The sequence below is a fragment of the Scyliorhinus canicula genome, chromosome 15, assembly GCF_902713615.1.
Source record: "Scyliorhinus canicula chromosome 15, sScyCan1.1, whole genome shotgun sequence".
NCBI classification, from domain to species: domain Eukaryota; kingdom Metazoa; phylum Chordata; class Chondrichthyes; order Carcharhiniformes; family Scyliorhinidae; genus Scyliorhinus; species Scyliorhinus canicula.
The window spans coordinates 24,495,668-24,517,646 of NC_052160.1; the positions used below are offsets into that span (position 1 = coordinate 24,495,668).

A 21,979-nucleotide genomic window follows, 5' to 3' on the forward strand; every position below is an offset into this window, starting at 1 on the left:
GACTGTGTGAAGAACGGAAGATAGTTCATTTTGTAAGAAGGAAGAGAGGGCCAGAGACACAAACAGACCAGGACCTCACAACTGAATCTGCTGGAGAGAGCTTCTCAGGAGATTCCAGGGCAGGGCAAAGCAGTGCTGGTGTGAGCTGTTACCAGAGCTATAGGACCTCTGGTGAACAACTCATTAAGAAGAAACTGAAATCGGGAACAAAGCAGGATAAAGTTGATTTCTTGAGGTATGATATTGTTAATTTTGCCAATGCAAAGCCCCTGTGTGTTAAATGCAGGGAAGTACTGGCGAATGAAAGTTTAAAACCCTCAAAGGCGTTTGAAGACTAAGCATAGCAAGTCCAAGGACAAGCCTCTTGATTTGAGATGCTGTGAGAACTTAAATCGTCAGCTGAAGTCCTTAGCAGAAATGTAACAATGAATGACAAAGCAAGCAAGATAGGGAGGACCAAACAGGCTCACCTGTTGCATTAAAGGTAAACAAAATGGTGGGTTGCGAAGGTTAGCCGGCGTGGCATTCATGGATTTCCACTATTTTTATCCGTCGCTGGTCCATGACTCTTCCCACATCTTGAAGGGGTGCAGTTGGAGTTTAATTCAACCATGACTAATCTGTGATCTATTTCCACTGTGACTTTTCTTCAGATCCTTTTAATACCTTTGGTTAACAAAAATCTATAAATTTATTTTCAACTTGATGCAGCATCTGCACTGACAGGCCAAAAGAGCATTCGACCTTGACCCACTCCCCGCCCAACCTGCACTAACCCCAGAACCCAACCTGCATATCCCTGGACATTAAGAGGCAATTTAGCATGGCCAATCCATCTTTGGACTGTGGGAGGAAACCGGAGCACACGGAGGAAACCCACGCAGATGTGGGGAGAATGCACAGACTCCAGACAGTCACTCAAGGCCAGAAACAAACCCGGGTCCCTGGCACTGTGAGGGAGCAGTGCTAACCACTATGCCGCCATTGTGAATTAAGTGGAAGGTGAGTTAATTGTAGCTCAATCCCAAAACAGTATTTATTTTTTGACATCTAAGTACATAAGAACATAAGAACTAGGAGCAGGAGTAGGCCATCTGGCCCCTCAAGCCTGCTCTGCCATTCAATGAGATCATGGCTGATCTTTTGTGGACTCAGCTCCACTTTCCGGCCCGAACACCATAACCCTTAATCCCTTTATTCTTAAAAAAACTATCTACCTTTATCTTAAAAACATTTAATGAAGGAGCCTCTACTGCTTCACTGGGCAAGGAATTCCATAGACTCACAACCCTTTGGGTGAAGAAGTTCCTCTTAATCTCAGTCCTAAATCTACTTCCCCTTATTTTGAGGCTATGCCCCCTAGTTCTGCTTTCACCTGCCAGTGGAAACAACCTGCCCGCATCTATCCTATCTATTCCCTTCATAATTTTATATGTTTCTATAAGATCCCCCCTCCTCCTTTTAAATTCCAACGAGTACAGTCCCAGTCTACTCAACCTCTCCTCGTAATCCAACCCCTTCAGATCTGGGATTAACCTAGTGAATCTCCTCTGCACACCCTCCAGTACCAGTACGTCCTTTCTCAAGTAAGGAGACCAAAACTGAACACAATACTCCAGGTGTGGCCTCACTAACACCGTATACAATTGAAGCATAACCTCCCTAGTCTTAAACTCCATCCCTCTAGCAATGAAGGACAAAATTCCATTTGCCTTCTTAATCACCTGTTGCACCTGTAAACCAACATTTTGCGACTCATGCATTAGCACACCCAGGTCTCTCTGCACAGCAGCATGTTTTAATATTTTATCATTTAAATAATAATCCCGTTTGCTGTTATTCCTACCAAAATGGATAACCTCACATTTGTCAACATTGTATTCCATCTGCCAGACTCTAGCCCATTCACTTAACCTATCCAAATCCCTCTGCAGTCTTCCAGTATCCTCTGCACTTTTCGCTTTACCACTCATCTTAGTGTCGTCTTCAAACTTTGACACATTGCCCTTGGTCCCCAACTCCAAATCATCTATGTAAATTGTGAACAATTGTGGGCCCAACACTGATCCCTGAGGGACACCACTAGCTACTGATTGCCAACCAGAGAAACACCCATTAATCCCCACTCTTTGCTTTCTATTAATTAACCAATCCTCTATCCATGCTACTACTTTACCCTTAATGCCATGCATCTTTATCTTATGCAGCAACCTTTTGTGTGGCACCTTGTCAAAGGCTTTCTGGAAATCCAGATATACCACATCCATTGGCTCCCTGTTATCTACTGCACTGGTAATGTCCTCAAAAAATTCCACTAAATTAGTTAGGCACGACCTGCCCTTTATGAACCCATGCTGTGTCTGCCCAATGGGACAATTTCTATCCCGATGCCTTGCTATTTCTTCCTTGATGATAGATTCCAGCATCTTCCCTACTACCGAAGTTAAGCTCACTGGCCTATAATTACCTGCTCTCTGCCCTATAATTACCTGCTCTCTGCCTACCTCCTTTTTTAAACAGTGGTGTCACGTTTGCTTATTTCCAATCCGTAGTAGAGTGATCTCTTGTGTTCATTTTCTGTATTACAACTGTCTGGGCAGCATGCACGCATTAAATTGAATACCTGACGTAGTATAGAACTTAGTGAAATTAATTAATTGAAAGCAACGAGGAGCATTTTTTTAAAATCCCCACATTTGTTTAAACCTCCACCACATGAATAAATCTGAGCTTTATATGCCATCTTGAATAGATATTTAACATTATAGTATGCATGAGGTTAAAAGGCGGATCAGGGTATGTAGGGGGAAGAGGGTGTGTTTTCTGGTACTGGAAGGCCTAAGGGCTAATTGCGGTATGTGGGGAGTGCACTCCTGTTCTTCATGAACCATATGGATTCTAACAGAAGTAATTTTGAAAGACTAATCTGGGTTTCTGATGAGCAGTGGGCTCCTCCTGCTGTGGTTGTGCTTCTATGCTGCAGGTAGTGCAGTGATGTGAGGTTAGTATTACATTGCACTGCCAATAGCTTCTTCGTATTAAATACGCCCCTGCCTACATTATCAGGAGTCTATTGGACGTTAAGGGTCACTGTTATAAAACTTTCCTGGGTGTAGGAGCCGGGGGAGGGGAGAATTTTCAAATTTTAACACCTCCGAAGCCCAATTTGCTTTGGGAAAGTGGGGGACTGAGGGGAGATAGTGACAATTTCAGTCAATGAACTACTTTTAGTTTGACATTTCTGTCATTCTTGAAACATTTATTTTGCAATAAATGAACATTTCAATAAAGCCATCAATAACAACAAACAACTTTTATTTATATAACGCTTTTAAATATAAACAAAGTGTTATCAAACAAATTCACACAGAGTCAAATAAGGAGATGTTAAGATGGGTAACCAAAAGTTTGGTCAAAGAGGTATGTTTTAAGACGTATCTTACAGGAGACAGCAATAGAGACAGATGGATAGATTTATTGAGGGAGTTTCATAGCTTCCGGCCAAGACAGCTGAAGGCACCGCTTCCAATGGTGGAGAGATTAAAATCGGGGATGCCCAAGAAGATAGACTGTTGGAGCACTGATATCTATGAGGGTTGTAGGGCGGGATGAAGTTGTAGAAATGGAAAAAGATGAGGCCATGAAGAGATTTGAGAACAAATAGTTATTGATCACAACTCACTTTGCATAGAGATAGATTTATACTCAGAACTGCTGCAAAACAAATATAATTGTCATTCTCCTCCGCCCATCTGATTTTACATTTCTGTTAAAGTTAGAAAATTACCTGGTTCCATTTACTTGCTAAAATATAATCTCACTGACAAATAGAATCTGCCCAGTTGATACAAGAGGATCTTGTTTAAAGGGACTTTTTCTTCTTTTTGGTTCCACTGGATTTTTTGTTTGGCCCCAAATGGACATTTTCTGCGGCCACCTTTTGCATAGGATTAACAGATCTATCATCGTCTTCACTTTGTTCTCCAGGGGTAGATACAATCAGAGTCAATTCAGCCTCACGGTCACGTTTGATGATATCCTCCTTCAATCTGTAATCATATTAGAACACGTGATTGGTTTGGGTGTCATTCAGGCACTTTAGATAGCTTTGCAGACATCAAGGGCAGGATTCTCCAATAATGGGGCTGTGTCCCCACGCCCACGAGAAAACGGCCGTGAATCACTCTGGACTTTTTTCTAGAAAGTCTGGGGTGATTCTCGATTTTTAAGGGGGCTAGCAGGGCCCCATGGAGTAGTTCTTGCAGCTCCGGCTGCCGATACAGAGCCCTGCACTTCCGGCTGCGGGTCCGCGCATGCGCGTGGCGGCCGCGCCGGCCCGCGCGACATGGCGGACCACACAGCGGGCCGGTGCCAAAGAGGTAGCCCCCCGATCGTGGGCCTGACCGTCGTGGAGGCCTGCCTCCCCCCGCGACGGATCCCCCCAGCAGGATGGCCACCGCAGCCGTGACTCCGAGCACACGCTGGGTGGAGCCATACGTGAACCACTCCGGCGGGAACTCGGCCGGTCGTCCGTGCAGAATCGGCGTGGGGACCTCTTTCAACGGCCCCCGACCGGTGCCATGTCAACCACACGCGCGCAACTGCCGGCGATTCTCCGGTCGCCAGAGAATCGCAGGAAGGCGTTGCAGGTCCGACGTCCCATTCTCCGTCCCCACGTCGGGCGCGATTGCGGTGCGGAGGCTCTAATCCCGACCCTAATGTCCAAATGTCAATATGCAACATCTTAAACTTATTGACTTAATGAACCATCAGCAATGTTGTATGAGTAGAGGCCTTGAGTACAAAAAACCAGAGATAATGATAATTTGTACAGAGCATTGGTGAGACCATAATTAAAGGATTGTGCTCTGGTTCAGGCAGCCATATTATGAAAAGGACTTTTTTTAACATAAATTTAGAGTACCCCATTATTTTTTTCCAATTTAGGGGCAATTTAGCGTAGCCAATCCACCTAACCTGCACATCTTTGTGTTGTGAGGGTGATATCGACACAGACATGGGGAGAATGAGCAAACTCCACACAGACAGTGACCCGGGGCCGGGATCGAACCCGGGTCCTCAGCGCCGTAGGCAGCAATGCTAATCACTCCGCCACTGTGCTGCCCAAAAAGGACTTTAAAGCCAGAGAAAGCCTACAGTCCTGATCCATCATGATGAAACCAGGCATGAAAATCTATAGTGAAGAGGAGAAACTTGAAATACTGAGGCTATTCCCACCGGTGAGAGTGCATGTATGACACTGGAGTCACCTTGTAGGTCCAGGCCTAGGTAGGGCAGTAGGTTCCCTGAAGGACATCAGTCAACCAGCTGGGTTTTTACAAGAAACACCTTTTTGTGGTTATTTTTCTGGCACCAGCCCATAAGAATACAGATTTATTGAATTGAGTGGAATTCAAATCCCACCAAGGTAAATTGTGAATTTGGTTCACCTGATGAAGTAGCTGCGCTCTGAAAGCTAGTGATTCCAAATAAACCTGTTGGATTTAGGATTAATCAATGAATTTCCTAGTAAACTCAGTGATACAGACCTAGCTCTTGTTGCAGCCTTTATGAGAGCCTGGCGAGCCAGCTCATTCCGCCGCACCATGTCTCTCTTTGCCTCCACATTTAGAACTTGAGCATGTTCATAGGCTGGAAACAGCCTCTTCATGAAGAAATAATAAACTTGATTCAACCAGAATTCCAACGCAGCCTCCGACTTGACTGTAGCCTTTTCTGCTAAAACATTTTCTGACGGCACCTTTTCTGATGGCACCTTTTCTGACACCGCCTTTTCTGAGGGGACCTTTTCTGAGGGGACCTTTCCTGAGGGCACTTTTCCTGCCAATTTATCTTAATAAAAGAAAAAAAGAATAAAATAAAATACTTTTACAGCCAAGATCCAAAATGTATTTCTTTGATAAAAATGGGTGCCTGGGAGAACACTCTGTTAAAAGTTTCAAATGACAGAATCATGATAGAATATTTGATCAACAGGCATCGCTTCACCGTTGAGATTTGCTGATTCCTGGTATTGTTGTCATTTATAATATTTACAGTTTTAAACTTGCATGGAATAATGCTCTGATTCTGGTTGCTTTTGAGCTGGCAGCAGGTGCGTTATGTGTAATGTTGTTAGCAATCAAGAATTGTAAAGTTGCAAAGTCACTGCCGCAGGTTTATCATGAAATAAAAGAATAAAAGATTGGTTGATTCAATACAGTGATTTTGCATAATTTGTTGTTGGATTTTCTCCATTCCATTCACCTGCCGAAGGCACTCCAAACTCATTATTGGAGGTGGGGGAAACATAAAATACTTCCGAAAGACTAGTGAAAGTAGTAGTTCAATAGTCCTCAGAACTTAAGAGTATTGCTAAAAAGAGATGTACTATCAAAGCTTTTTGTCTTGCAGTCATCAGGACAGCATTGCAAGACAAACCAACAGTAAAGGGAACAACAATTTATTCTGCACAAGAAGAGAGTGCTGTTTGGCTGGCAAAGTCCATCTCCAACAAGAGAGAATCTAACCACCGCCTATAACGTTCAATGGCATTACCATTGCTGGATTGCCCGCTCTCAATATCTTTGGGGTTATCATTGACTAGAAATTGATCTGGACTAGCCATATAAATATTGTAGCTACAAGAGCAAGTCAGAGGTTAGGAATCCTGCAGCGAGTAACTCACTTCCTGACTCCTCAAACTTTATCCACCATCTGCAAGGCACACGTCAGAATTGTGACAAATACTCTTCACTTGCCTGGAGTGCAGCTCCAACAACACTCATGAAGCTCAACACCATCCAGAAAAGGCAGCCTGCTTGATTGGCACCCCTTCCACAAACATTCACGACCTCCACCATCGATGCACTGTGGCAGCAGTGTGTACCATCTACAAGATGCACTGCAGGAACTCACCAAGTCTTCTTAGCTAGCACCTTCCAAACCCATAATTGCTACCATCTGGAGAGGGAAGCAGACAAGGGAGCACCACCACCTGCAAGGTCTGCTCCAAGATCCCCTCATCATCCTGATATGGAAATATATCACTGTACCTTCACTGTCACTGGATCAAAATCTGAGAACTCCCTTTTTAAAAAAAAAAGTATTTTATTACAAACATGTATCAAAACAGGTTAAACAAATAAAAACCCCAGGAAACATACTTCCCAGCAATCAACTATACAGTCTGTACAAACCTTTTCCTCTTTTTCACCCCCCCGCGACGAACAGCTCCTCAAACACAGTCACAAACACCCCCCACCTTTTCTCAAACCCCTCTGCAGAACCCCTTAACTCATACTCTATCTTCTCCAACCGCAGGAAGTCGTACAAGTCACCCAACCAAGCCGCTACACTCGGTGGCGATGCTGACCGTCATTCCAGCAAAATTGGCCGCCGTGCAATCAGCGAGGCAAAGGCCACGAGATCGGCCTTCCTCCTCTCCATGAGCTCCGGCTTCTCTGAAACCCCAAACATAGCAACCAAAGGGTCCGGGTCCACCTTCTCCTCCACTTCCTGGCTAAGACCGCGAACACTTCTGCCCAGAATCTTCCCAATTTTCCGCAACCCCAAAACACGTGCGCGTGATTCACTGGCCCCCGCCCACACCTCTCACACTCATCTGCTAACCCCTGGAAGAACCCACTCATTCGTGCCCGAGTCACATGCATCCTGTGCATCACTTTAAACTGTATCGGACTCATCCTTGCACAGGAGGAGGTCCCGTTTACCCAAAGCAGGGCCATCCAATTGATCTCCCCTCCCAACTCCCCTTCCCATTTCTCCTTGATCTTCACCACCTGTTCGCCTCCTTGCTCCCCCAGCCACTTGTATATATCCCCAATTCTTCCCTTCCCTTCCACATCCGGAAGCAGCAGTCACTCCAGCAGGGTGTATCCCAGCAACGTAGAGAACTCTCTCCAGACTTTTCACGCAAAGTCCCTAACTTGCAGATACCTGAACTCACTATATGGAATGCAGCAGTTCAAGAAGGCAGCTCACCACCATCTTCTGAAGGTCAACCGGGGTGGACAATAACTGCTGACCTAGCCAATGATGCCACATCCCATGAATGAATAAAAGAAAGTGGATTCTGATTGGTAGAGGTATTACCATGGAGAATGCAGCAGAAAACTGCTTTTTAAAAATGTTTTTATTAAGTTTTTCACATTTTGTACAAAATTACCAAACATACAAACAAATAACATTAAAAAATAAAACTCAACTCTTCCCCTTTTATCCACGCATACATGCTGGACATACTGCCCTCCACCGATCCCCCACAGAAGAGAATCCTCTCCAATAAGGAAGATGGCTGCATCGCCGGAAAAGCCGAAAAAAACCTTTTGACAAAACTCTGCACCTGGAGGTACCTAAACATGTCCGAGTCCATCAGCCCAATCTTCTCCTTCAGTTCCTCCAGGCTGGCAAATCACCCCTTCAAAAATAGATCACCCGCACTCTCCAGCCCCCTCTCCTTTCATGCATAAAATGAGGCATCAAGCCATGCCGGTTCAAATAGGTGGTTAGCACAAATGGGAGCTAGCCTTAAAGATGCTCACCAAATTAAAATGCTGGCAGAGTTGCCTCCATAGGGCAGCATGGCAGCACAGTGGTTAGCACTGCTGCCTCATAGTGCCGGGACCCAGGTTTAATTCCGGCCGTAAGTGACTATCTGTGTGGAGTTTGCACTTTCTCCCCGTGTCTGCATAGGTTTCCTCCGGCTGCTCCGGTTTCCTCCCACAATCCAAAGATGTGCAGGTTTGGTGGATTGACAGTGCTAAATTGCCCTTAAGTGTCCAAAACGAAATGTAGGTTAGATTAAGGGGTTAATGGTACAGGGCGGGGGAGTGAGCTTGGGTGAAGTTATCTTTCAGAGGATCGGTGTAGACTCAATGGGCCGAATGGCCTCCTTCTGTACGGTAGGGATTCTATGATATTTTTAATCGGGCTACCGTCACTGGAGTTGTTGAGTACTTCGCCGACGCCAATGGAAGTGGAGCCGTTGCCAGTCCCCCCCAAATCTGTGCCCCTACATGCCTCCAACTCCATCTGAACACAGAGTGCCCCCAGGTCCCTGCACCACCCTAACACCTTCTCAGCATTAGCTGGCGAATAATAATACAGCAAATTTGGCAACGCCAAGCCTGCCTGTCTCTCCCTCTAAAGCACCCCCCTTCCGATTTTCAGGGCCTTACCCACCCAAATAAAACCTGAAATAAGCCACTGAAATTACTGAAATTAAAATAGAAATCTCGGCAAGATGTTGATCTTAACCGATTGGATCCAGCCCGCCAATGATTTTTTTTCTTAAATATTTTTATTCTCCTTTTTCACATTTTCTCCCAAATTTAAACCCAACAATCAACAATAATCAGTAACTAATGTAAGGTCAATCCCCATATCAATAACAACAATCCCAACCTCCCACCAAACCCCCAACCATTAGCCCGCATGTTAACATAAACAAATATCAAAAAGGAATCAGGAATCACCGATAGTCACCACTAACACATACAGTCCCCCAACTCTCCCAACACCCTTCCTTAATGTTCGATGTAATCCAATTCTTGAAAGTGCATAATGAATTACGCTTGTGAATTGTAGAACCCCTCCATCCTTCCCCTCAGTTCAAATTTGACCTTCTCAAAAGTCAAGAATTCCAGCAGATCCCCCCACCACACCAGGGCACAGGGTGGTGAGGTTGATCTCCATCCCAACAGGATCCGCCTTTGGACGATCAACAAGGCAAAGGCTACAACATCTGCCTCCGCACCCGTTTCCAATCCTGGCTGGTCCGACACCCCGAATATGGTCTCCTGAGGGCCCGGGTCCAGTTTCACATGCACCACTTTAGAGATTACCCTAAACACCTCTTTCCAGTAATCCTCCAGCTTTGGACAAGACCAAAACATATGAACGTAGTTTGCGCCCCCCCCCCTCGCAACGCTCACACACATCTTCTACCCCCTCAAAGAGCCGGCTCATCCTCGCCCTTGTGAGGTGTGCTCTATATATCACCTTCAGCTGTATCAGCCCCAACCTCGCACACGAGGTGGAGGCATTCACTCTCTGGAGCACCTCACACCAAAACCCCTCCTCCATACCCTCTCCCAACTCTTCTTCCCACTTTACCTTGATCCCTCCCAGCGGTGCCTTCTCCTCTTCCAAAATAGCACCGTAAACCGCCGATGCTACCCCCTTCTCCAGTCCCACTGTCGCCAGCACATCCTCCAATAATGTGCAAGCTCTGTATCTCCTTTCTGGCAAAGTCTCGAACTTGCACGTATCTAAATATTTCCCCCTGCTCCAGCCCATACTTTGCTCCCAGCTCCTTCAATCCTGCAAACCAACCCCCAAGAAACAAATCTTTTAGTGTCCTAATTCCTTTCTCCTCCCATCTCCGAAAATCTCCATCCCACTTCCCTGGCTCAAATCAATGGTTCCCCCTAATCGGCATTTGCGTTGATCCTGCCCCCAACCCGAAGTGCTGGCGAAACTGCCTCAAATTCTCAACTAAGCTATTACTACCGGTCTCTCTGAGTATCTCCCCAGGGCCATCGGGATCGGCGCTGTTGCTCGTGCCTTCAATCCCGACCCCCTACACAAACTCTCCTCCATTCTGACCCACTGGGTGTCAACCCCTCTGACCCAGCTCCATATCTTCGACACATTTGCCGCCCAGTAATAATACATCAGGTTCAGAACACCCAAACCCCCTGCCTGCCTTCCTCTCTGTAGTAGCACCTTTCTAATTCTGGCCACCTTCCCTCCCCATTAGAATGAGGTAATCATCCCTTCAATTTCTCTAAAAAATGCCTTTGGTAGGAAAATCGGCAGGCATTGGAAAATAAATAGAAATCGTGGTTGTACGTTCATTTTAACAGCCTTTAACATTCCTACCAGTGACAGAGGGAGACCATCACGCTCCCCAGTAAACTAGAAATGTACCTACGGAGCCCCCCCCAATCCCGAGCAACCTGGCAGCCCGCCAATGATAGTGGGAGACTAGCCCACCTCTGCAAGTCCGCCTTAACTTTACCTGCCAGGCTAATGTAGTTCAACCTCTGAAATTGACCCCAATTCCCCACCACCTGGACTCCGAGGTATCGTAAACTAGTCCCCACCAACCAGTGGCGTGCAGAGGTCTGGTGATGCCCGGGGCAAATCTTGATTGTATGCCCCAAAGACTCAAGTATAAGGCCTAATATACTGAGAAATAGTATGAGAAAGGAAAACATTTTGAATATAACTTCCCGTACCAGCCTCCTGAACAGGCGCCGGAATGTGGCGACTAGGGGCTTTTCACAGTAACTTCAGTGAAGCCTACTTGTGACAATAAGTGATTTTCATTTCAGTGTAGAAGATGTTCTAAACCTCTGTGTGCAGAGAGCAGTGAATGGTCTCTCCCCAGTGTGAACTCGCTGGTGTCTCAGCAGTTGGGATGAATGACTGAATCCCTTACCACACAGAGGGCAGGTCAATGGCTTCTCACCTGTATGAACTCACTGATGTCTCAGCAGGATGGATGGCTGAGTGAATCCCCTCCCATACACACTGCAGGTGAACGGCCTCTTCCCGGAGTGAACTCTCTGGTGTGTCAGCAGGTTGGTTAATTGAGAGAATCTCTTCCCACACACAGAGCAGGTGAACAGCCTCTCCCCAGAGTGAACTCACTGGTGTGTCAGCAGTTGGGGTGAATGACTGAATCCCTAATCACACTCAGAACTGAGGGAGTGCTGCACTGTCAGAACAGCCTTCTTTCAAATAAGGTGTTAAACTGAGGCTCTGTCTGTCCCTATTAGGTGGATGTTGAAGATCCCACAGCCACTATTTTGAAGAAGAGCAGGGGAGTTACCCCCGTGTCCTGGTCAATACTAGGGGCTTTTCACAGTAACTTCATTTGAAGCCTACTTATGAAATGAAAATCGCTTATTGTCACATTCCGCATTCGCCACATTCCAGCGCTTGTTTGGGGAGGCTGTTACAGGAATTGAATCGTGCTGCTGGCTTGCCTTGGTCTGCTTTCAAAGCCAGCAATGTAGCCCTGTGCTAAACAGCCCCTGACAATAAGCGATTTTCATTTCATTTCATGTGTCAAAACTGAGGGAGCAAAGGATGTCAATATTTTTAAGAGAGAGACCTGGGCCAAGCTTTCCAGAGTCTGAACCCTCCCTGGATTCACTTCCTTTCCCTTCAGTTGCTGCAAGTGACCAATTGATGGTCAGAATGAAAAAAGAAATGGAAAGGGGGAGAAAAGAAAGTGTTTTACTCACAGATGTTGGAGACAGGAGGAAGATTTCGTCGGTGTGAAAGCTCAATTATCACTCACACAAAGCCCGCGCTCTGATTGGCTGGCGAACCACAGTCCCTCCGGTCCTCAATCTTTTTTCATTGGTCAACATCTCAGCACGCAGATCAGGGGGCGGGGCCTTTCCCTGCATGTGAGGAGCTCCCCCTCCCTTGGACATGCGCAGTCCCAAGCCGCCCGCCCGCGGGGCGGATAGAGCGGTTTCCCCACCGCGGGGGAGTCTGGGAGCGCAGTCACCTCACCCTGACACAAGGTACATGTCGGTAGTCACTGGATTTGATTGTGACGCCCCCCCCCCCCCCCCCCCCCCTTAGCAAAACAATTTGTTAAATTCAGGTGGAAAAATTTAGGCATCTGGGTGACATTGGGGAGAGCAATAGCCTCTGATTGCATGCCCCTATCCAATGGATGCCTGGGGCCAACGCACCGTCGGCCCCCCCCTCTGCACGCCACTGCCGCCAACTGAAATGGCAACCCCCTAATCTGGCTCCCACCCTGATGCCTACTACCTTTCTTTTTTTTTCTTTTTCTCTTTTTTCTTTTAAAAAATAAATTTAGAGTACCCAATTCATTTTTACCAATTAAGGGGCAATTTAGTGTGGCCAATCCACCTACTCTGCACATCTTTTGGGTTGTGGGGGCAAACCCATGCAGACACAGGGAGAATGTGCAAACTCCACACGGACAGTGACTCAGAGCCGGGGTTCAGGCTTCCCGTCTTTAAGGGGGTGAAGCTTGGGATATTGTACCTGGCTCGCATCTGGGTGACCTTCCACAACCGAGAACATTATCTTGGAATGCCAGAGGAGGCAATGGAATTTTTGAGGGACAATGGACTGGCAGGAGATGGACACTGAACGATGGAGGAGATGCCAGGAGATGTTTGTTTTTCTTGTCTTCGCTTTTGATAGTTGTTGGAGAACTTTTCTCCTTTGAGTTATTTTGTTGTGTTTGGTGGTGGGCTGCCTGGGGACCGTCAATGGTGAATGCACTTTTTTCTGTTTCTTTGTTGTTTGTTCATGGGGGAATGCGAGTGGGGGTGGAGGGGAATCAATAGGAAGCTGACAGCCTAGCTGGGTGGGCTAGCTAATGGGAACACAGTGGGGAATGGTCAGATGGTTGGTGCAGGGAATGTGGATGGAGTTGTTATTTTATTTGGGGGAGGGAGTAGGGGGGGCTGCTGACAAAGGTATGGTTGCAAGAAAGGAAGTGATGGCGGTGAGCATCTGAGGGCTCGCCTGGAGGATCACGTGACATGGGCCGGGGGTTGGCCTAAAAAGGGATATGGTTGATCGGCAGGGGAGGAGGCCGGGTGCCCCCAACCAGGCTGGTCACGTGGAACATGAGTCGGCTTAATGGGCCGGTCAAATGGCCGTGTGTGTTCGCACACCTGAGGAGCTTGAAGGCAGAAATGGCTTTTTTTACAAGAGACGCATTTAAAGATAGGGGATCAAAGGGCAGCATGGTGGCACAGTGAGTTAGCCCTGCAGCCTCACGGCACCGAGGTCACAGGTTCAATCCCGGCTCTGGGTCACTGTCCATGTGGAGTTTGCACATTCTCCCCGTGTTTGTGTGGGTTTCACCCCCACAACCCAAAGATGTGCCGGCTAGGTGGATTGGCCACGCCAAATTGCCCCTTATTTGGAAAAAATGAATTGGGTACTTTAAATTTATTTTAAAAAAAGATAGGGGATCAGACAACGGCTGAGGAAAAATTTAGTATGACATGTCTTCATTCAGGATTGGACATGAAACATAGAAAAAAAACGACGAGGGGAGTGGCGACGTTGGTAAACAAGCGAGTGGCGATCGAGGTGGAGGTTTGTGGCGGTGAGTGGGAAGTTGGTTTTGGGATGCCGGTGGTTTTGGTAAATGTTTATGCCCCAAACTGGGATGACATGGAGTACATTAGGCGGATGTTGGGGAAGATCCCGTATCTGCACTCGCATCAGTTGATTATGGAAGGGGATTTTAAAACGGTGATTGAGCCAGGCTTGCACCGGTCGAGTCTGAGGGCAGGGACGGTGTCGGCAGGGACGGTGTCGGCAGTGGCGAAGGAGATAAAAGGGTTTATGGAACACATGGGGGGGGGGGGGGGGGGGTAGACCCTGGAGGTTTGGTAAGCTAAGACAGAAGGAGTTTTCGTTCCTTACCCATGTGCACTGGGTGTACTTCCAGATTGATTTCTTTGTGATGGACAAGACGTTGTTGGCGGGGGTGGTTGAATTGGGGTACTCGGCGGTCATGGCTTCAGACCATGCGACGCATTGGGTGGACTTGTGACCGGAAAGGGGGGGGGGGGGGGGTGCACCACCCGCAGTGGAGGCTGTATGTGGGGGTTATTAGTATATGAGGAGGTGTGTGAGCGGGTGAGGGCTGCCATCCGGGAGTATGTGGAACTTAACGATATGGGGGAGGTTATGGCCGCCATGCTCTGGGAGGCGCTCAATGCAGTGGTTAGGGGGGAGTTCATTTCGATCTGGGTGCACAGGGAAAAGAAGGAACAAGCAGAGATGGCAAGACTGGTGGACGTGATTTTGAGGGTGAACAGGAGGTTCTCGGAGGCCCAGGATTGTTGAAGGAGAGGCAGAGACTACCAATGGAGTTTGGGCTGGTGTCCACATGGAAAGCAGTAGGGCAGTTGTAGAGGGCCAGAATGGCAGGGTACGAGTATGGGGAGTAGGATGCTGGCCCACCAACTTAGGAAACAGGAGGCGGTGAGGGAGATTGAAAGAGCGAAGGACGGGGTGGGAAGGGTGGTACTGGACCCGGTGGGGGTGAATGGGATATTTGACGAGTTTCATAGGAAGCCATATGAATTGGAGCCCCCTGCCCCAGGGGGAAAGGGAGGAGGAATGGACAGTTTTTGGACAGTTGGAGTTTCCCAAGGTGGAGGAGGACCCGGTGGAGGGGCTGGAAGCCCCATTTGGTTGGTGGGGAAGTGATGGAGAGTATGGGGGCGATGCAGGCAGGGAAGGCCCCGGGTCCGGAAGGCTTCCTGGTGGATTTTTATATTTATTTTTATAAGAAGTGCAGCACGGTAGCATTGTGGATAGCATAATTGCTTCACAGCTCCAGGGTCCCAGGTTCGATTCCGGCTTGGGTCACTGTCTGTGCGGAGTCTGCACATCCTCCCCGTGTGTGCGTGGGTTTCCTCCGGGTGCTCCGGTTTCCTCCCACAGTCCAAAGATGTGCAGGTTAGGTAGATTGGCCATGATAAATTGCCCTTAGTGTCCAAAATTGCACTTAGTGTTGGGTGGGTTTACTGGGTTATGGGGATAGGGTGGAGGTGTTGACCTTGGGTAGGGTGCTCTTTCCAAGAGCCAGTGCAGACTTGATGGGCCGAATGGCCTCCTTCTGCACTGTAAATTCTATGATAAGTGTGGTGGGGACCTGGGGCCTCTGCTGGTGAGGACGTATAATGAGGCTAGGGAAAGAGGGGGGGAGCTCTCCCACACATCCGCGCTTTTGCCCTGCCCAACCCCGCCTCCTCTAGGGCAACTCCCATTGCCGGTCCCCACCACCAGCTCCCTGCACTCCAAGTTTACCTCCCTGCCCGAACCCGTCCACCAGACCCATACAAAAAGACATAAAGACATCGCCCCACCCACCCTAAAGCCAACACACATCCTGCATGAAACAGAGAACCCCCCCTCCAAAGAAAAAATTAGACACAGTTGCATTTACATACAAAACCCCCATCCCTGACCCTCAGTTTGAGTCCAATTTCTCGGCCTGCACAAAGGCCCACGCCTCCTCCGGGGACTCAAAATAATGGTGACGGTCCTTGTAGGTGACCCACAGACGCGCCGGCTGCAACATGCCAAACTTCACACTCTGTCTGTGGAGCACCGCCTTCGTCCGGTTGTACCCGGCCCTCCGCTTAGCCACCTCCGCACTTCAGTCCTGGAAGATCCGCACCACCGTGTTCTCCCACTTGCTGCTCCGCTCCTTCTTGGCCCACTGAAGCACGTACTCCCGGTCAACGAACCGGTGGAACCGCACCAGCACCGCCCGCGGCGGCTCATTCTGCTTGGGCCTCCTGGCCAGTATTCTGTGGGCCCCCTCCAGCTCCAGGGGCCCCTGGAAGGACTCAGCTCCCATCAGCGAGTTCAGCAAAACGACCACATAGGCCGCCAGGTCCGACCCCTCCAGCCCCTCCATGAGGCCCAGGATCCATAAATGTTTCCGCCTCGACCGGTTGTCCAGCTCCTCAAACCGCTCCTGCCACTTTTTATGGAGCGCCTCGTGCATCTCCACCTTCCCCGCGAGGGCCGCGGCCTCATCCTCCCTTTCGGAGGCCTGCTGCTGCAGCTCCCGGATTGCAGCCCCCTGGGCTGTCTGAGTCTCCAGCAGCTTACCGGTGGTAGCCTTCAGCGACTCCAGCAACTCCACCTTAAGCTCCTGGAAGCAGAGCCGAAGAGTCTCCTGCTGCTCCTGCGCCCACTGCCTCCACTCCTCGAGGGCTCTGCCGGCCGCCATTTTGTTTCCCTTCCCCCGCTTTTCCAGGGGCGCTGCCACCGCTTTTCTGCTCACCCCACTCCTGGTCCGGACCATAGAACCATGGGGATCTACTGCACACCCCTTCCCACGTCGGGAATCGTCGAAAATGCTCCGTTGGGGGCCCTGAAAAGAGCCCCAAAGTCCGTTTCTAGCGGGAGCTGCCGAACGTGCGGCTTAGCTCCGCATAGCCGCAACCGGAAGTGACCACTAACCTCTTATGAGGGACCTTATCAAAAGCCTTCCAGAAGTCAAAATACACCACATCACTTATCTATTCTATTTTCTTAAACCCATGCTGACTTTGTCCAATCCTGTTAATACATTCCAAATGTTCTGTATTCACATCCCTAATAGGCTGTAGCATATTGCCCACTACTGATGTCTGTTCTGTAATTACTGCTCTGTAATTCTCCTGCTCCCTTCTCTTGTGCCACAGAGTTCAATAAGGAATGCTGATGGCCTCAGTCACAACTGCACAAAGCTGATTGTTACACACTACCTTTAAACAAATGTGAACTGGGTGCTATAAGATTCTTGTGCGCTGCTCACTTTATCTTGAAGATTGGATGTAATTAAAAAAGCTTTGTACTATTCCTTATTCAAAGAATGAAAATGTATTACAAGTGGGAATCCATCACAGGACAGTATGATGCCCAACATGCCACAAACACACCACTGACTTAATCCGTGCATCTTGACCTGTTGTCAGGAAATCAACATTTTGGCTCCCACCTAATTCAGTTACCATGTATGTCATGATTCCTGCTCTTGCAGACTCCATAAATTCCCACCCCTTCCCTTGTATAGTCCTATAAGTATTCCTCATAACATTTGTGTCTATGTTTCTCACAGCTTTATCTTCTCACAGTGCACAGAGGCTTATTGAACAGGAGCTTTTGCCCCTTTGGCTTGGAATAGATACTTCAATTGCCAAAATTCTATCCCATTGGGGAATTTCTCTACTTTGAAAAGGTGTGTGTAACAAATAAAAAGAAAATAAAGTCAGTTACACTGAGTTCACCTATTTCATTCAGCGGGGCTTCAGACTGCACTTTACTATTATCCCTGGTATTTCCAGATGGTATAATTTTATGGCTTTGTTCCTCGTCTTTCAGAGTTGTCTTTGTAGAGGTTGTACCAGCTTTACCATGATCTGCGTAATCAATAACAGACAATTGTAAGCGCCTATAAAATTACTGGTGCAATGCCTACAAATCCACCAATATCATGAAAACATACAAGTATACAAAATAGTACGGAGGGACGCAGTAGCGTAGTGCTTTTATCGTAAGACTATAATCCAGAGAATCAGAGTAAAGCTCTGGGGAACCGGGTTAGAACTTGAATTCACCAAAAATCTGGAATTAGATCATCATCTAATGATGCCGATGAAACCATTGTCAATTGTTGCTGTTCTTTATGTTCACTAATGTCCTTTAGATAAATAAACCTACCTGTTCTGGCCTACATGTGATTGCATACCCACAGCAATGTGATTCACTCTTAAATGCCCTCTGAAATGGTTGAGCAAACCACTCAGTTGTATGAAGCTTACAAAAAGGAATGAAACCACCCAGCATCGACCTAGGCACCAGAAATTACAAAAGGCAAACCCAAACCCTGTCTGTCGACCCCACAAAGTCCTCATTACTAGCGCCCGGGTGCTCGTGTACCACAGGCTAGACAAGTAACAGCCTGACGTTGTTACCTTACAGACAATGCCTCAGACTAAACATGTGGAAATTGTGGAATTCTCTACAACAAAAGGCTGTGGTTCTCTACCAGCCTCACAAAACCTCCCACTGACCATCAAGATCCACAGTGAGCCCTTGGACAATGTGATCACTTCCCATACCTCAGGAGTCTCCTCTTGGTGCGAGCAGACATTGACGACGCCAGCATCGACTCCAATATGCCAGCGCAGTCTTTGGGTGCCTGAGGAACAGAGTGTTCAAAGACAGAGACCTCAAACCCAGCACCAAGTTCATGGTCTACAGAGCAGCTGTGGTCCCTGACCTCCTGCATGCATCAGAAACATGGACAGTGTATAACAGACACCTCAAATCCCTGGAGAGATATCACTAATGTTGCCTCCACAAAATCCTGCAAATCCATTGGCAGGATAGGCATACCAGCATGAGCGTCTTCTCTCAGGGCAATATCCCCAGTATCGAAGCACTGGTCATGCTCGACCAGTTGTGATGGGTGGGCCACATTGCCCGCATCCCTGATACAGGACTCCAGAAACAAGGCTTTATTCCAAGCTCTGCAATGGCAAGCGATCACTTGGATGGCAGAGGAAACAAGGACACTCTGAAAGCCTCCCTAAATAAATGCAACATCCCCATCGACATATGGGAATAATTTGCCTTTGAAAGCACAAACTGGAGAAAAAGTATCACAAGGGCGCCAATCACCTCAAGCTTGGTCGGGTGGAGACACGGCGGCCAAGCATAAACAGTGGAAGGACAGTGCAGAACCCATCCACCCATCTCATCGACACCACCTACCAAACCTGTGGCAGAGTCTGTGAATCCAGGATTGGACTATTCAACCACTGCAGAACCCACCTCTCCGTAGTGGAAGTAAGTCATCCTCGATGCCAAGGGACTGCTCAACAAGAAGAAGATGCTGACAAACAATGTTCCAGGCACTATCTCCACCATCCCTGGGTCTGTCCTGCCGCTGGGACAACAGAGGTGGTGTATACAGTCAGGCGGCAGTACTGATACAGTCAGTAGGTAGTACTGTTGCTTCACAGTTCTAGGGCCCCAGGTTCAATTCCTGCTGGGTCACTGCCTGTGCGGAGTCTGCACGTTCTCCCTGTGCCTGCATTAGTTTCCTCCGGGTGCTCCGGTTTCCTCCTACAAGTCCCGAAAGACATGCTGTTAGGTGAATTGGACATTCTGAATTCACTCTCAGTGTACCCGAACAGGCGCCGGAGTGTGGCGACTGGGGGATTTTCACAGTAACTACATTACAAGCCTACTTGCGACACTAATGAAGATTATTATTATTAATTTCATGGTCACACTTATCGATACTAGCTTTTCTTCCAGATTTATTTGTGAATTTAAATTCCCCAACTGGAATCCCATGGTGGAATGTGAAATCATGGGCAGTTTCTTGGTTCGGGAGACTAAATTCTCCAGCTGGAGTAGAATTGCTCCGGGTCTCTGTTGGCACTAGGAGTCGGGCCAGTATACAATTCCCTCTCCTTTGCAAAGCAAATTTATGCATGGTGTGGAGCTAGCAGACAGTCCCTCAGCAGCTACGTGCTTCCTGTTGTGATAAAGAGGAAGTCAAAGAACTTAGCTGCTTTTGATGTGGTGAGGAGCTGTCAATCATAGCAAGAGTGCTTATAAACATTGTGGTTAGCATCAAAGCAGGGTAATGGAGGTGCATTCAAGTGTGAAGGGAAAGATCAGTAAACAATTCACTAAATAGCTGCCTCTGGAGTAATAAAACTGTCAATCACTGACTAATGCAATGTCTTACTATGTGAAATTGAATGGAAGATCTGCATTTCAAAGGCTGTCAAGAGATTTCAAGTCTTCTGAAGTGTATTTGGCTTTCTAGGAACCGTTGACATTTATGAGAGCAGCTGCTTTGAACACTTCTATCTGAGGCAACAGAAATTAGAAAGGGATATGTGAAAATGTGATAATTTTTCAACCTACTGCCTAGACTACTCTTTAGCTTTCAGGCAGGGGCCTCTGAAGGGTAGGTGTGACGGAGGGCTCTCTGTTGTGGGGGTCTCTGTTGGAGGTCTGATTGGGGGGGGGGGGGGGTTTGGGGTCTGATGGCAGAATCTAACGGGGGGTCTGTTATGGATCTCTGTTGGGATGGTCTCTGTTTGGGGATTTGATGGGGGAGTTGGAAGGACAGGATTTGTATTTTGGGGGGGAGGGAGGCCTTCTGATGGACTTTAGGGGCACCTACGTTACACACTTACCCACTTCACAGGGTCCACCGCGCCAGGCCCCACTTATCACTGTGGTAATAGCAATGATGGGCTAGTAGTTCCAAACATTTCTGAACATTTGCTTCACTCATGTGAATGAATGACAAACATTTTGAAGGGAACTTCAAGAAACTGGCAGGGACGGACTACTCTCCTGTCATCAGCCTCAGACCAGAGAAGGTGGCTAGCAAGTTGAGTAGCTGATCATTCGTTCAAGATCCTGACAGGCTTTCAGTTCAGCTGCCTTCTTGCTGCTATCTGACCCCAACACTGCTCTGAGATTTAACTACAGCACACTGGTGTTATGGGCCAGGGTTTATAGAACACCAAAGTATATCATGGAGTTCACCTAACCCACAACATTTAATAGATTTTGGTTATGAGGAGCACAAGGGCTCACTTTCCAGGTGTGATGCAACAGAGATCATAAGTATTTTTTAAACAAAACAATGTTTATTCTTATGAACCCAGTTAACAGTTTATAAACACACAGTAAACATCTTATCAACTACCAACACTGATACCCCCCCAAGGTACAGTACTCTATAGGTAACCCTTAGTAACTTTCCTAACAACATCCATAAGACCAACACCCTTTTCTCCCACAAAAAACAATAGGTTTGCATTCCTTACAGAAACAGGTATTACTTTGAAATTATCAAGTGATCTGGAGACATTCTTTAACATGCAGAGAGAGACCAAAATACACTGTCTTGGCTTCAAAGCAGCTCCCCAACTGAAAACCGAAAGTAAAACTCATAGCCAAAACCAGCTTCCAGCTCAAAACAAAAGTAAAAAGCAGATCCACCCGGTTAGGTGGATTGGCCATGATAAATTTCCCTTAGTAACCAAAAAGGTTAGGAGGGGCTAATGGGTTACGGGGATAGGGTGGAAGTGAGGACTCGATGGGCCGAATGGCCTCCTTTTGCACTATGTTATGTTTTGTTTGTAAAGAGTTCAACTCCACCAACATACTGACATCACTGCAGCCACTTGAGAAGACAAACATTTCTTAAAGTGACATTCCCATGACACCTCTCCCTAAGAAAAAAAAATAAACCATCAACTTAAAGATGGTTTCATTTTTCACCTTTTCACTTTCTTTTGAACAACATTGACAGCAAATATACATTTTGGTTTAACAAAACAAAACATGCAAACATTTATAATAACATAGTACATTTTAGTTCTTCTTCCTA

The 21,979-nt window shown here is 47.4% G+C and overlaps 1 protein-coding gene across 4 annotated transcripts in view; it reads right to left on the reverse strand.

The window, feature by feature from the left end:
* Positions 1–3,298: 3,298 nt before the first annotated feature.
* The window catches only part of rsph10b (radial spoke head 10 homolog B), a 116,029-nt gene continuing 97,348 nt past the window's right edge, over positions 3,299–21,979 (reverse strand). For 2 of the 4 annotated variants that reach the window (XM_038820180.1, XM_038820178.1), the window contains 3 exons: positions 17,838–17,969; positions 5,550–5,853; positions 3,299–4,049 (listed from right to left, as the gene is read on the reverse strand). In XM_038820180.1, the coding sequence (XP_038676108.1) occupies positions 3,863–4,049; positions 5,550–5,853; positions 17,838–17,969 (623 nt within the window). In that variant the 3' untranslated portion in view covers positions 3,299–3,862. The remainder of the gene's footprint in view (positions 4,050–5,549; positions 5,854–17,837; positions 17,970–21,979) is intronic. The other 2 variants (XM_038820179.1, XM_038820181.1) reach the window with 2 other exon arrangements.